This window comes from Xylocopa sonorina, chromosome 4 (assembly GCF_050948175.1).
Source record: "Xylocopa sonorina isolate GNS202 chromosome 4, iyXylSono1_principal, whole genome shotgun sequence".
Lineage (NCBI taxonomy): Eukaryota > Metazoa > Arthropoda > Insecta > Hymenoptera > Apidae > Xylocopa > Xylocopa sonorina.
In genome coordinates, this window is record NC_135196.1 from 4,306,717 (window position 1) to 4,321,440 (window position 14,724).

The 14,724-nt window shown below is 36.9% G+C and overlaps 2 protein-coding genes across 2 annotated transcripts in view; both read right to left on the bottom strand.

The window, feature by feature from the left end:
- The window catches only part of Igl (IQ calmodulin-binding domain containing protein igloo), a 139,844-nt gene extending 125,883 nt beyond the window's left edge, over window positions 1-13,961 (bottom strand). The window contains exon 1 of the mRNA XM_076894072.1: window positions 13,704-13,961. Coding sequence (XP_076750187.1) covers window positions 13,704-13,776 — 73 coding nt within the window. The 5' untranslated portion in view covers window positions 13,777-13,961. The remainder of the gene's footprint in view (window positions 1-13,703) is intronic.
- Window positions 1-14,724, bottom strand: part of LOC143423257 (uncharacterized) — a 325,047-nt gene that overhangs the window by 281,241 nt on the left and 29,082 nt on the right. The window lies entirely within an intron of this gene.

Consider the following 14,724-nt stretch of genomic DNA (forward strand, 5'->3'; position numbering starts at 1 on the left):
GGCAGAATAAATCTGCGAAATTACCATAAATCGCAATAGTACACTGTAGATCCGTGAAGAGTTTAGCAATTCGCGATGAAAATTTGGCACGATGTTCAGTGTTTGTCCTCCATACATACATTGTAGCGAGGAATATGAATCAATATCGCCAAGTGACGTCTTAATAAAAGGAAGAAACTGCTGCAGGGGAGGTCAATTCTGGCGATAACTAAGAAATACAAAAGATTTAGCGCGAATGAAGACAGATTCCGCGAAGTACCATCGCAAGATATAAAACTATCCCATAAGAGAATGAATCAAGCGCCTGTGAATTAAAAAATAAACCAAATACAAAGATTTTCTTTTCTTCTACTCAATTTTATTGACAAATTAAAATTCTATCGATCTGGTGTCTCACGTAAGATCAAGATGTTTCTCTTTCATAGACAATACAACCAGAGTTTCTAAAATACTCACTGTCACCTGTTCATCCGCGAGCACAGTCAGAAAACAAGTGAAATACGTCCAAGAATGTGAGAAATTTGGACATTTCAAGCTGCAACGTACTTAAAGCTTTCATCCGTCCAAATCCATGTCGCAGACGACATGGAGAAGCTTAATGGGATTGCTCCTCTATTTCGCGAATTATAAACTGAGCACAGCTCAGTCTCGAAAGCCTTTCTTTTTGTTTTTGCGACTCGCGAGTGCCATTTTCGCGGTTAAATTATCAGAAAATAATTACTTTCGATAAATATCGACTCGTTTCGATCGAGTCGAAGGAAGAACGCGTGCACGGTGACCGCTCGTGCCTAATTGGAATTTATTATGCGAGCGTAATTTACATGGCCGTGATTATGCGATCGATTGCAATACTCATGAATTTTTATGCCGGCTAATTTTAGAAAGTCTTCGAACCGATGCGTTGCCACGCGAGCGGATCGATAAACCTTTTCGGAAAACCACGGAACGCTCGCTGCGGCTCGTTAAATTTGAAAGCTTCGGCGAGTTACGCTTTAACGAGACAGCGACCAGTTTTGATTTCTGGAATTCACGGTGCCCGTGTCAGTTTGATAAATGAAGGTGATCAACGTATGGAAAAGAGAGGATCGAGTTGTTCACGTGGAACTTCGAAACTGAACATCGACACGCGTCATCTGATAGAAATGATTAAAGTCTTGTAACATCCATTTTCTTAATAGCAACGATTGCTGTCGATTGATGAGATTTTGCTGATTTTTAAACGAATAGACAGATAGAAATTTTGGTACATTTAGTAAGAACTTTTTGTGGGATACTTTTACAGGTTGCAGGAGAATGACAAAGGAAAATTAATTAATTTTTATTTTTAAACGCAGAATTAATTATTATTAATTTCTAAATATTTTTTGGTTATTATAGTTCTTTCAATAATGACTTACAAATTTGTATTATTAATGTTCGTTATCTATTATATTATTCGTTTTGTTGGTACTTCTATTTATGATTCGACGTACAACTTTCATGAGTTGTTTCATCATAAAATTTAAATGTCTCTCTAAAAAATTCTTACCTTGCAAAAACAATAAAATTACGCTAACAAAATCTACTTTCTTTATCCTATTTCTCTACAATTCGTGTCATACAAAATAATCCGTAAAAATATTATCCAATCATTCAAAAAGAAAGGTAGTTAAAATAAAAAAATTCAATAATTCATCACGCAAACGAATACAAACGCTCGTTCTCCAGTATCATTTCACAAACTGATTTAAACCGAAGGCTCGGCTCTCCAGCGTCTAAAAAAAAAAAAAATCGCACGACGCCAGATTTGTCAGTCTTAACGAGACGTTTCTCGTTGCTTTTAATAAAGCAGCGCGGTCAGTTCGACGTATAAATAAACGTGTGCGATGGCTCTAGATTTTCCCAGGGCGAATTAAAAGTTTCGCGTCCCGTCAGGACGCGACTGGTACCCGTCGCCTTCCCAAAGGAGGAGGAACGCGCGGACGGTGGGCATCGAAAAACGGTGGGACGATTTCCGCGTGCGCAGGCGAAATTGCACGGCACCGTTTTCCACCGGAAATTGGTCTGCGCGCGCGATAATCAATCGTAAGTGTCGTTACAACAAACTACGCGGCTGGTTCGAGCAGTTTGGCACTTTTCCACTTAAACGCCGCCTCTCGCTCAGTGGAATAAATACATTATTCAGCGCTGCGTGTCGGTTTTGGCAAACGAAAGAAACGAACGCGGAAGGGGAGGCGCTGTTCCCGACGAGCACCAGGATAATTGATTAGGGGACGGTTTATCTTTTAGCCAGTATCAATTCGCTTTTATTGTATCGATAAGGAATGGAATATTTGAAATTTTTATCGTGAAGGGATCGAGGAAATGATTTATTGTCGTGCAGGATGGCGAAAATAGATCAAACATTTTGTTTATAAATTATTATATACACTCCTACTAAAAAATAAGAATAATAAAGTAAATCAAAATTTAGAAGAACCTCTGTGGGTATATTGTGTTATGTTAATGACTGCAAACAACAAATCGATAAATTAAATGACTATGAATGTAAAATTTACTTGGTGTGAGGAAGATTATATGCTATATATAATTATTATATACACTCCTACTAAAAAATAAGAATAATAAAGTAAATCAAAATTTAGAAGAACCTCTGTGGGTATATTGTGTTATGTTAATGACTGCAAACAGCAAATCGATAAATTAAATGACTATGAATGTAAAATTTACTTGGTGTGAGGAAGATTATATGCTATATATAATTATTATATACACTACTACTCAGAAATATGAATAGTAAAGTAAATCAAAATTTAGAAGAACCTCTGTGGGTATATTGTGTTATGTTAATGACTGCAAACAACAAATCGGTAAATTAAATGACTATAAATATAAATGTACTTGGTGTGAGGAAGATTATGCTGTATATAATTATTACATACACTACTACCCAGAAATACGAATAGTAAAGTAAATCACAAATTTAGAAGAACCGCTGTGGGTATATTGTGTTATGTTAATGACTGCAAACAACAAATCGGTAAATTAAATGACTATGAATGTAAATGTACTTGGTGTGAGGAAGATTATGCTGTATATTATTATTACATACACTACTACTCAGAAATATGAATAGTAAAGTAAATCAAAATTTATAAGAACTTCTATGGGTATATTGTGTTATGTTAATGACTGCAAACAACAAATCGGTAAATTAAATGACTATGAATGTAAATGTACTTGGTGTGAGAAAGATTATGCTATATATAATTATCACATACACTACTACTCAGAAATATGAATAGTAAAGTAAATCGAAATTTAGAAGAACCCCTGTGAATTTTTTATGTTATGTTAACGACTGCAAACAATAAATTGGTACATTAAATGATAATGAATGTAAATGTACTTGATGCGAGGAAAATTATGCTATATATCATACATATGTACATAACTTGAAAAATGATTGCAGTGCTCTCCATTAGCTTGTTCTTCTCGCCTTCACTTTTTCTCTCACTTTTTCTCTTCAAGATAAACTGAACTACATACTCGCGTACTATTTATTGGTATCTTATCAATCATATGGTGCATTTAAATATGACTACTAGGAAGTACGAACGTGATAAAATTTCATAGGAAACTAGTTATCTTCGTTTCGTGGAAAACGCGATGCAAGATATAAATTTATTGCTCGTACAATACTTTTCGCGATCAGATCACGATCGCGAGTAGAATAAAACTCTATCGGATTACGATTAAATTATATATTTATGCGATTCCCGCTAACACGTATTAAATACCATGCGTTTAATGAAAATTACAACTATATAACCGACTCTTATTAAAAATGATTAAAATTAATACGTAAATTAATACCTGAAATTATTAGTAACATAAAAGCCAAAAGCTACAAAATGTTACATTCCTGACTATGCATAACTACTTCATTTTCATTATACAATAATTCTTCATCTTTAACAACTATAATATTTTTTAATAACTCTAAATAATCGAATCGAATAAATTTCAAATTAGATCGCTCATTTTCCAGAAACAAATCACTATTTGTACGATAAGAAGCAAAAATAGTAGAATAACATTTAAAAAGTAATAATACGGAAAATATAATATAAATTACATCATTCAATGGTACGATAAATAATTGAATTTTTGTTATTCGAACAACCTGTTTCCAATGTCATTAAACACGTTATCAGATACTCCACGAGTACATAAATATTAATAAGTAATAAATAGAGTACATAAACGATACATAAATATTAGACAAATACAGTATTCTTCGTGTCTCAATCACATTTTGCAAATCGCACAGCTGTATAAAAAAAAAACTGCATCCTACGATATCTAAATCGAGGAACGATGCAATAAACATTTCTAACATCGTAGATCGAAGACAAAAGCTAACCACAGGTATCGCGAATGTCGAATTTATCAGACACGTTACCACTTTAACGAGCGCGAATCCGGCGAAAGAAATTGAAAACTAATAAAGCGTCAGATAAATTCTGTGCAGATCGCCACGCCATTGTTATTGCTCGATAAAGAAGCGGGGGCATTTATCGGAACAGCCCTCGAATTTATTGAATACCACGGCCTGTACGAGCTGCACCGCGAACAAACTCTGATTTTACAAGATTTTATTCGCGTTCAAATGGCGGCTGGAATAGGACGCTCAAAGAGAAACGAACCACCCTCGCATTACTCTACACGCGGTCCTTAGAATGATTGGGTGCGAACCGCGAAAATGTTTGCACCCCTTTATAAATTACAATAAGAGGATAAAAGCTGGAGAGTTAAAGCTAATAATTAGACTTGGTAGTTGGAGACTTGATAATAAAAACTAAATTAAATAAAATTTTTAGTTAAACAAGAAGAGTAGTTTTAAAATAATTGCAAAATTTTGCAAATAATTGCATAATTTGTGAGATGATGATTTGTCTCAATTGAAACGATCGTCGATTTTAATTCATTGCAACAAATTTTGTTTGATCTTGTTTTACCAAGCATTAAACCACCCCTGAAAAAATGATTCTGCGTGTTGTGTAAGACGAATTTAATAAAAGTGCATTTGGATCTCTGTTTAAGAAAATAAACGACATTGAAAATGCACGTGTCGAGTAAATAGCGTATATTATATATTAATAAAAATCTATAGACAAATAAAAGAGGGTGTCTGCACGCAACTGTGAGTTGCAAAGATGTCTTCATCGAAAATGAATCGTGGAACACTTGTTCGACCGATCGCGGATAAGGAACGAAATAAACGATCATCTCTGTTTGCGTTTCTTCGATTCTTTGCTTAGGATGTCCTCGCAAATGGAGAAGCGTGAAACGATGATCGAATAGACGAATGAAGATGAACACTGCGAAGCTATGCTCATCAGTGTCTCGTTTTTAGTATAATATTTTTCCTCTTTGATATAATTGAATTTTGTATACCCTTGGATTTGTTTAATTTGTTTTTTTTATTTTTTTAATTTTTTTTATGCTTTAATTTTGCGAAAGAAAACAAAATATTTCCATAGAGAAGGATATATAATATATTTTTTTGTCAGCAAAATCCTTTAACTAATAAAAATATGTAGCAAGTTACAAAACTGTTGCATTTTATCAACATTTTCTTATCAAATATTATCAATAACGACACGTAACATAAGACATTCCTGCAATCCTTTTCTACCATATTTTGAACCACAATCACATCATATAATAATTTATAATTATTTTTATTAAACCAATCATCACCTGCACACTTAAAAACAATTACATTCTAATTAGTTGATAAAATAACATATAAGTCCAACCCTTCTGACGATACACACATTACTTCACATAACAAACATAAGGAAGTCCAACAAAAAAAAACTGAAAATCAGATAGAAAATATATGAAAAATGGATGATGTAATTGATATTATATTTTCAGTATTGTCAATTTTTAAAAGTTATTCATTTTTTCTTTCGTATATTTCTATAACTATTTTTGCTTCTTATCGTACAAATGGTGATCTTTTTTCTAAATACAGTAAGTTTTCATATAACTTCAGTAGATCACAGCTAAGAATTCTCGTTTCTTGTAATCATTAGCGAACGAAAGATCTCATCCTTCTTAAACAAAGGTACACGTATAAACACTCTTCGAACAGACTGGCCGTTCCTCGAGCGACCAACTTCCGAGAGCGAGGAAAATCTTAATGGAAGAATGCTCGGCCATGTTTATCCAGAAAATCTCATTACTCGCGAGTCGCTGAACCCGACGCTCTCCCATTTTCCCGGGCAAGGAGGACCGTCCATCCCTGTCTGGCGGTGGATGAAAATATCGGGTGAAACAAAACGGTCCCGCCGTGTGTCTGAATAACGACACGGGTAACCCGATTTCCCTTTTCGAACGAGAAGCGACCCTTGGTTATCGCCCAACTTCTACCTTCACCGAGATTCGTTGAACCTCGAACTGGCTCGCGTGATAGGGCTTCAGGTTCCTCGGCTCGAGTGTTTCAAGTCATGAGAGTCCTTTACTTGTTTAAAAGATAAGAATTAAAACTTAAGCACCTCGAGATAAACTGCTGTTTGCTGCGTCGAGCACGTTACTTTGCTCGTTACGTGTCTCGTGATTTGATGTTGGCGGATTTTGTTGTAGTTGGATTAGATGGAGGATATATGTTTTGCGAATTGTTTTCAGTATTATGTAGAACAATTTTGTGTGTAAATTGTTGATTGAAGTTAACGTTAAAAAATGTTTCTTTGCGTTGTGTTGAAATTATTTCAGGATTTGGTAAAGTGATGATAAATAATTTAATTCTTTAAGGATAAAGTGTGTATAATTATTTTACACGTGAACGAGGCATGAAATATTTAATTTGCTTGTAAATTGTATTAAGATCGAATACGCTTGACGTGGTAGAGATGTAAATAATAGATGAACGTTTTCTTCATAGACAGTAACCGATGTAAATGGATCAAAATTATTGTATTATTCTTCTAGAAACAAATTACTTTACAGTGCGACATTCTGCAGTCTATAAATTTTGTAAAAACAATCTTACACTGTTATATCTGCCTTATATTAAAAAATTTACTTGTTCAAGAACTTTCGAAAAAATTACTTTTAATGTAGAGATAAAATAAAATCCTAAATGTATGACTAAATTATTTTGTCCCTCCTAAAAAAATGTTCAAGGTTAATAAATAAATTTTGTCTCAAACTAATTTTGCTTTTCGATATTAACATTACGTATACAAACTTTTTATAACAAAATATTTAGAGTGCTGCAATTTATTTGCAATTGTTTATGTTCTCGCCAACACCACGTCACAACTATTTGTTTTAACAATTTTACGAACTTCTTACGATAACGAATAGTAAAGAACGACATAATACAAATAAACAATACGAATGATAAACAAATCTTCCCTTATTTCCCTCAATTTCTGAATACACTAAGTGAAACGATCACCATGGAAAATTATACGCAGACAGAGCTGTAAACAACACTGTAAAAAGACACTTGCGCAGAATTCAGCTTGATCTTTCGAGAGTTAAGTCCAGGAGCCGCGTACGTAAGAATTCTCTGTGCGTGACACGAAACATGGATCTCGTTACAAAGAAAAATACGAAGGAATAGAAAATGAGAACGTGATACATCGTATACGTTCCCCGTAGAAAACGAGCTGATCATCCGTCCTCAGCTCCCTGTCGATTGCCTTGATACTACTAAAGCGTGCACATTATCGCAGCGACCGATCTAACGAGCCATGCGAGCCGTGCATTTTCCCCTGCTACCGTGAAAACGAACGATTTTTTACGACCCTGTGGAAACTTCCTGCGCGAGCAAGTTGAAAAATTTCAGGCAACTTCGCCTGGGAAATTTCTAATACTACGTTCGAGACTTCGTACGGTTTTATTCGTCAGCGGAGGCTTAAATTTTTACATCGAGCCGTTCGTAGACGAAACCATGTGGGACGTGCTAAAAGAAATTCACTATGTTACTATATTATCATCGTTTTACAAGAGACAAGACGTTTTATTCCTTCAGACGCATTTATTAGATCAATTATTTGAGACGTCTCTAATAGACATTCAAATTTAGTGTTTCGATAAGTCTAAAGTCAATATTGGTGTCGTAGAAATATTGATGTCTCGAATTGCCTGACTAGAATCTACATTTAATTATGAATATTCATTATATATTCGTAAGAGGTCGATATGGAGTTTTGAAACAGCATTTTGATATTCTTGGTTCTAATTAAGTCATCCCAACGATTATCGAACATCCTGTAAAAACAAACATCCTGTAAAGTTGTTCACTTCATTGGAATGATAATATGTATTTCTGTCGAATAAATTATGCAACCAGGTAAAACGCATTTTCTGTATTCAGTCAAAATCAGTATTTCTAACAAAATACCATCTAAAAGTGAAAGTATACGCTTCAGTTTCAATTCAACGAAATTAAAAGCGTACAAATTGAACAATGCAAATGACAATATCGTCGACCACTTTATTTAAACGATAATTCACAAATATTTAACTCTGTACTTTCTTTTACATCTTATCAAGTCTCTCACACTACTCAATCAAAATAAACTTCACAATCTCTTCATTAAACAAAAAAATATTAGCTAAGGTAAATTTTTTCCATACACAATTTCGATTTCAATCTTCCGCTTGCTGCTACTCGAGAAAAGGACGGCATAGAATAGCAAGAAAAGCGTATTCGTACGCTCTCGAAATTTTCCAGGATACCATTTCCGACTTTCGCAGACATCATCAATATTACTCGATAGAGACTGATCCCACGAAATGCAAATAGAGGCAAATAGATAATATCTATCGTATTACAGACAAGCCCTTAGACGCGAGAGCGTATCTCCGTATGGAACGTCTGCTGGAAATCTAGGACCACGCGTCCTGAATAAAATTTTCATACGCGATATTGCTTCGCTCGTGCAAAGAGCAGAGCACCACGGACGCATAATTTCGATGGTAACGCGCATCTAACTGTAATACCTGCCTGTTCCCATAGGATGCTACGAGAATTATACACGCTTATCGTCTAAAAAACATCTAACACGTTTATTTCCCCCTACTTCAACGTTTCACGAATGACCAACTCCTGTTGTCGATTAAATTTTCTAATCTCTGCCCTTTCTCGCAGTCTTCGCAGCTTTTTCCGTGCCTTCTGACTGCACTCGACGAGTAATTGAAATTATTTCTTAATTTTATAACGTGGATTTTAATAAGGAATTTTTTTATTGTTAATTTTGTTCCTGTTAGTGGATTGAATTAAATTATTTAAAGGGTATTAGTTTGTACAATTTATTTATACTTCTCTCTGAATGTTTTCACGAGAAGGAACAATCGTTATTTCTTTTTTTCTCAATCTTCCAGGTTACAGAGAATCAGATATTTAACTTTGGATTGAAATTTATTTTGTACTGCTACCATCAAGTTTTTCTGGAAGAGTTCTTCTTCTTTCGATAAATGTTTAATCAGATTTTCTCTTGAAATATATCGTTTCGCGTTCTACACTTGGCGATAGACATGTACGAGCAATTCTTCTCGCGATATAAAAGGGAACACGCGTAAAGGGAAAAAATGGAAAGGTCGAACAGACAATATAAAATATTGAAATCTATCGAGTATGTTTTTCACAATGGAACAATTACGCGCGATAGAAGCTTTCGATAAAAAAGAAAAAACAATTCGATATCCAATCCGTTGCTGACAAAGAGAAATCTAGATATTCGAAATTATACCCGTGAAAGCTGCAATATAACAACATAGTTTATTCACTATCGTATTGTCAAATTGATTGCGCAATTGTCGAACAACTTAAACGCCCAAAAACATTGTTTGCAAAGTTTTAAGAAAGTGTAATTATATTCTCAGAATAAAAAATATCTTTTGGTGTAACGCTAATTCAAAATCTACAAAAGAGTATAATTTTCGATGAAAGATGTATTGAAGACTTTAATTCGTGGTCGATGAAGACGCTCCCCACAAAAAACTCTACTCCGTACAGACACTTTTTCTAGCCTTTCTTAAGTGCGCGATTTGTCTGAATAAATCGTAATACGTCGGATGATAAACTGTTTACTACGATTCGAACAGCTCTCCGTTATTCACTGTGCATTCCTTAAAAGCACGGCGAAATAAATTTTCGACGGCGATATCTCCATAAATCCCTGTCACGTTTCGTCACAATCTCCTAACGCACTAAAAAAACTCCAATATTCGATAAAGTTTCCCATCCAATGTCACGCGAATAAAAATAAAAATCGCCACAGGGAGAAACACTGAGCGCATACAGAGAGAGGAGGAATTCCCCCAAAAAAGCAGAAAAAATAGTCCCTCTATCACAATCAGTCGAGTAACATTTCCACCGTCGAAGATACGTGAATGGCGTCGATCGCGTCGCTCGTAAATATCATCCTGTGTAAGCGTACGAGCAGATTTCGTTCTCGAGTACCCGAACGGAACGTACGAGGCGTCGTTACGGCTGTAACCGTGACGCGAATCCCACTCGAGCGTGCCACCACCCCTTTTTTCGGTGGTCGCAACCAACGCTGCTTCCAAGCTTCTTCTTCGAGCTTCTTCCTTCTCTGATAAAGTTGTAATATCGACACGGATCGCGATCGCGAGCTAGCGTTAACGCAATACACGGATAAATCGTGCAACCACCCTTTTTTTCGGTGGTCGCGACCAACGCTGCGCTTCCAAGCTTCTTCTTCGAGCTTCTTCCTTCTTTGATAGAGTTGTAATATCGACGCGGATCGCGATCGCGAGCTACCGTTAACGCGATGCACGGATAAATCGTGCAACCACCCTTTTTTTCGGTGGTCGCGACCAGCGCTCCGCTTCCAAGCTTCTTCTTCGAGCTTCTTCCTCCTCTGATAGAGTTCTAATATCGACGCAGATCGCGATCGCGAGCTAGTGTTAACGCCATGCACAGATAAATCCGTTGAAGGAAAAACGGGAGGCCAGGAAACTGCGAGCAGACGGTAATCTGGCACACGTAATCCGAGAGATCTATCGGCCTTCGTTTCGCAACGCGATTCGTAACTCGAGGACTAGACTTCCTCGTTGGCCGACTGGTTGCGCCGTCGTGATCATCTCCGATCGTTCGATTGTACGATTTAAAGGCGAGCCTTTTTCTCTCTCTTCCTTTTGCGCGAATTCAGTCGACGGGGATTGAAAGATTGGAAATTTGAATCGGATCGAAGAGCCAGTGTATCGATTTTCTGCGATTAGTTTGTACCTCTGCGTAGATTGAAAGAAATATTTGTTTCTTGAAGTCTACTTTATTCTTATATGGTGGATTTTTCTATTTAAATAAGGATATCTTAGAAACGTTCATTTTGTGCGTATATTAATAGAGTAATATGCACAGACGTTTTCAAGATGTCTATAAGATATTTTTCAGAGGGCTTCTCTTCAAGATATTTTGTCGTGTAAAGCTATGGCATTCGCAAAATTCATTTTCGATGTTTTAAAAATTTTTTAAGTATTTTAAGCGTTAGAGACATCCCTAAGATGTTTCTTAGAACGTCTTTTTATTACATAGATAGTTACGTTTACAAGAACTAAAGTGGACTGATTCATATTTATTGATTTCTCGAACTCCTTAAGGGTTCTCAGAAGGAATTTTTGTAGAAAACAATGAGGAAAATGTACCTGCTAATAGACGATACGAAATAGAGTGATGCACCAATATGTTTCAATAAAATAATTCGTCATATATCACCACCTATGTCATACTTATAATTGACCATAATCGTACTCCGAAAGAACAGCTAGAACTCTTTTTCCTATCCGTCTCATTACTCATTTTAAGCTTACGTCATGGATTTATTTTTACTTTTCTCGAGAGCCTTCACTTACTGATTCTTACATAAGTTATTGATACGAAAAAGAGCACTGGATAAAAGTTCCATCTAAAGATTGCAATCCAATTGCAATTTTTCCACGACCTACACACATGTACTCACATTCAGAACTATAAATGGATGATAATCGAATTTTAATTTAAACATTTGACACCTCTATTTTTAGAACAAATGAATATTCGATATTAACTGGCCGTGAGTATTGTTTAATGTTCCAAGAAAAGACTACTCCTCCGCGAGTACAAAGTTCACGTTACGATTATCTACCGCAAAACACTAGTTGATCAAACAATTAAAAGGTTAAACGAATGTTGCGCTGCTAAGACATTTAAGGTCCTTCGTGAGTCACTACATCGACGTCATCGATGTTGGCGTTTCGTGTCAACATTGTAAAGCACCACACGCCAGGACAATTTAAAAACGGGACAACAAATTTCGTGCTTGTTTTCGCGCAATAAAATCCGAGAACAAATTGTTTTAAATGAAGAATGACGAAAGCCAACAAATATTCGCTGTTCACGTACTGTAAATTCGTAATTTTCCTATTAATTTAAGAAATTATGATTAACCGCATATTTTCAGTATCGACAGATAAAATTCTAGCTTTTTTGCGTGACTGTCTAGAAAAATCTATTTCGACGATGAAATAAAAACAAGAAATAATCTTTTATATTTACCTGAGAAATAAGAGCGTGAGAAATTTGTGTCGCTCGAGTAAAAATGAAATAAACACTCGAAAGAAAAATAAAGGATAGAATACTTGGAATGCGAGAAGATAATTACAAGAATTATTTATTTCTACCTTTGCAGCGAAAGGAACAACTTTAATCGACTTCATAAATCCGTAGACGGAGCAACGTAATTTAAAAACGCCATTGAAATGTGTTTCACTTGGCTGTAGAATTTAAAAAGTTCTTAATTGCAAGCTTCGTTAGCCCGATCCAAATGCATTGGGCGTTCGAATGCTCGAATTGCTCCCTGGAGAATTTTAGACCGCTCGGAATACGAATGCCTCGCAGATCGATTTCATTATGATTTCGTTAGTCGCCAGATTCCTAGCATTTCGCGTCGCGACGAGCGTCGCGACGACCAGGGATTATCGAAGGTTAAACAAACTTTCGACGACAACGAGACGAAACCTGTAATAATTCTGCGAAATGTCCTTCGAAGAAAACCAACGAGTCCCTCAACTGTCCACATTTTTGTACACAAACGTTCAACGAAGAAATTTTGGAGCTTCGATGGAGCGATTTTTAAAATTTCTGTTCTTTTTCATGGTACGATATCGTCGTAAAATTACGCAGAACGTTAAAACGTTAAAAGAGAAATTTAATTTATTAAATAAAAAGCACGGCTTGTAACCTATTATCGAAATAGATATCACTTGTCTCGACTAAAGTATGCGCATATATGTTTAAAAAGATAGTCACGAATAATCCAGTCATTTTAACGTGACTGTAAAACGATAAAAAATAAAATACGAGGATATGCAGAGTAAATTATTATTACAGTGAACTGTGATAACGTTCAATTTACTACAATTCCTTGGTCGATCTAAACCCAAGTGACTAACATTCACTGAAAAACATGTTTTCCACTAAGAACTCTATTCCGTGGTAGCACTGCTCGATACTACGCTTTCGTTTTCACGCACCCTGCGTAATACATTTGAAATGAATTCGATAAAGGATTAGCATACAGTCGATCCGTAGATAACCACGCATTTCCTCGCACAAAACGCGGCGAACGTCCACGGTTTCTCTCCTAGAACGGTATCGCTAAACATAAAAAAAGAAATTACAGAAGCGCATTACTCACCGCCGTTCTTCGCGTCCTCCTTCGCCTCATCTCCGACCGGCTGGACACTCTCCTTGCTCGTGTTGCACCCCATTTTCGCTTGGCCTCTCTTCCTTCCCGATATCTCTTCTCTGTCCTCCAATCGCAAACGCCCACTGTTGTCCGCGACACTCGTGTAATTCGCGATTACGATCGGCTAATCGCTTTTCTCGTTAACATCGAGATCGTCCGTGCGAAGTGTCGAGCCTCGTGTGCGCCAGGAAAATTCGCCGGATCACCTCGACGAAGGACGAATTGATCGGAGCAGAATCGATGGCGAAATCACAGCCGGTGCGTATATTTTCGTCGTTTTCGAAAAATCTCTCGTTCCCTTCGTAGAATGGGCCGGGGGTTAACGACACCGCCGCGGTACCGGCGCTTATTCGTGGCGATTCGTTTCGGACGAAAATACGATGATTTTGCGCGGTTGGTCAAACTGGACGTATGGTAAATTCGATCGGTTTACGCGGCTGCTGGCGGTCGCTTGTTTAGCCGGTTTACAAAAATATATACTTACAATTAAAACACTATACAAAAGCTACTACCGGCGAACACTAAAACGCTAACCTACGGATGTATACCACGAACACAAGTCCCGTCGGCGTTGCGAGGCGTACTGACACTGCCGACGACCCTGCCCTTGCGTCGCGACTACGCGAGTCGATATATATTCCGCCGCGACCGCTCTGTCTGTGTGCGTACACACGACTACGCGCGCGCGCGCGCGATACCAATAACAATGCACGTCTGCGACGGATCGCGCACAGCCTCGCTTTAAAACGGGCCAAACACGCCGATCGAAACCTGCGTGTACACGCAGCATTTTAGCAATTCCGTTTCGTACGATTCCTCGCGAACGAGCAAACTCGATTCCGCCAGTTTCGCGTGCCCGTCGATTAACGACGCGCCACTCCCAATTCCCGTGTGCTATCCGAGAGGAGAGTACTTTTGCGAGGTACGATCGATTTCATAAACGGATACCACTCCATTCGGCTCGCTTTTG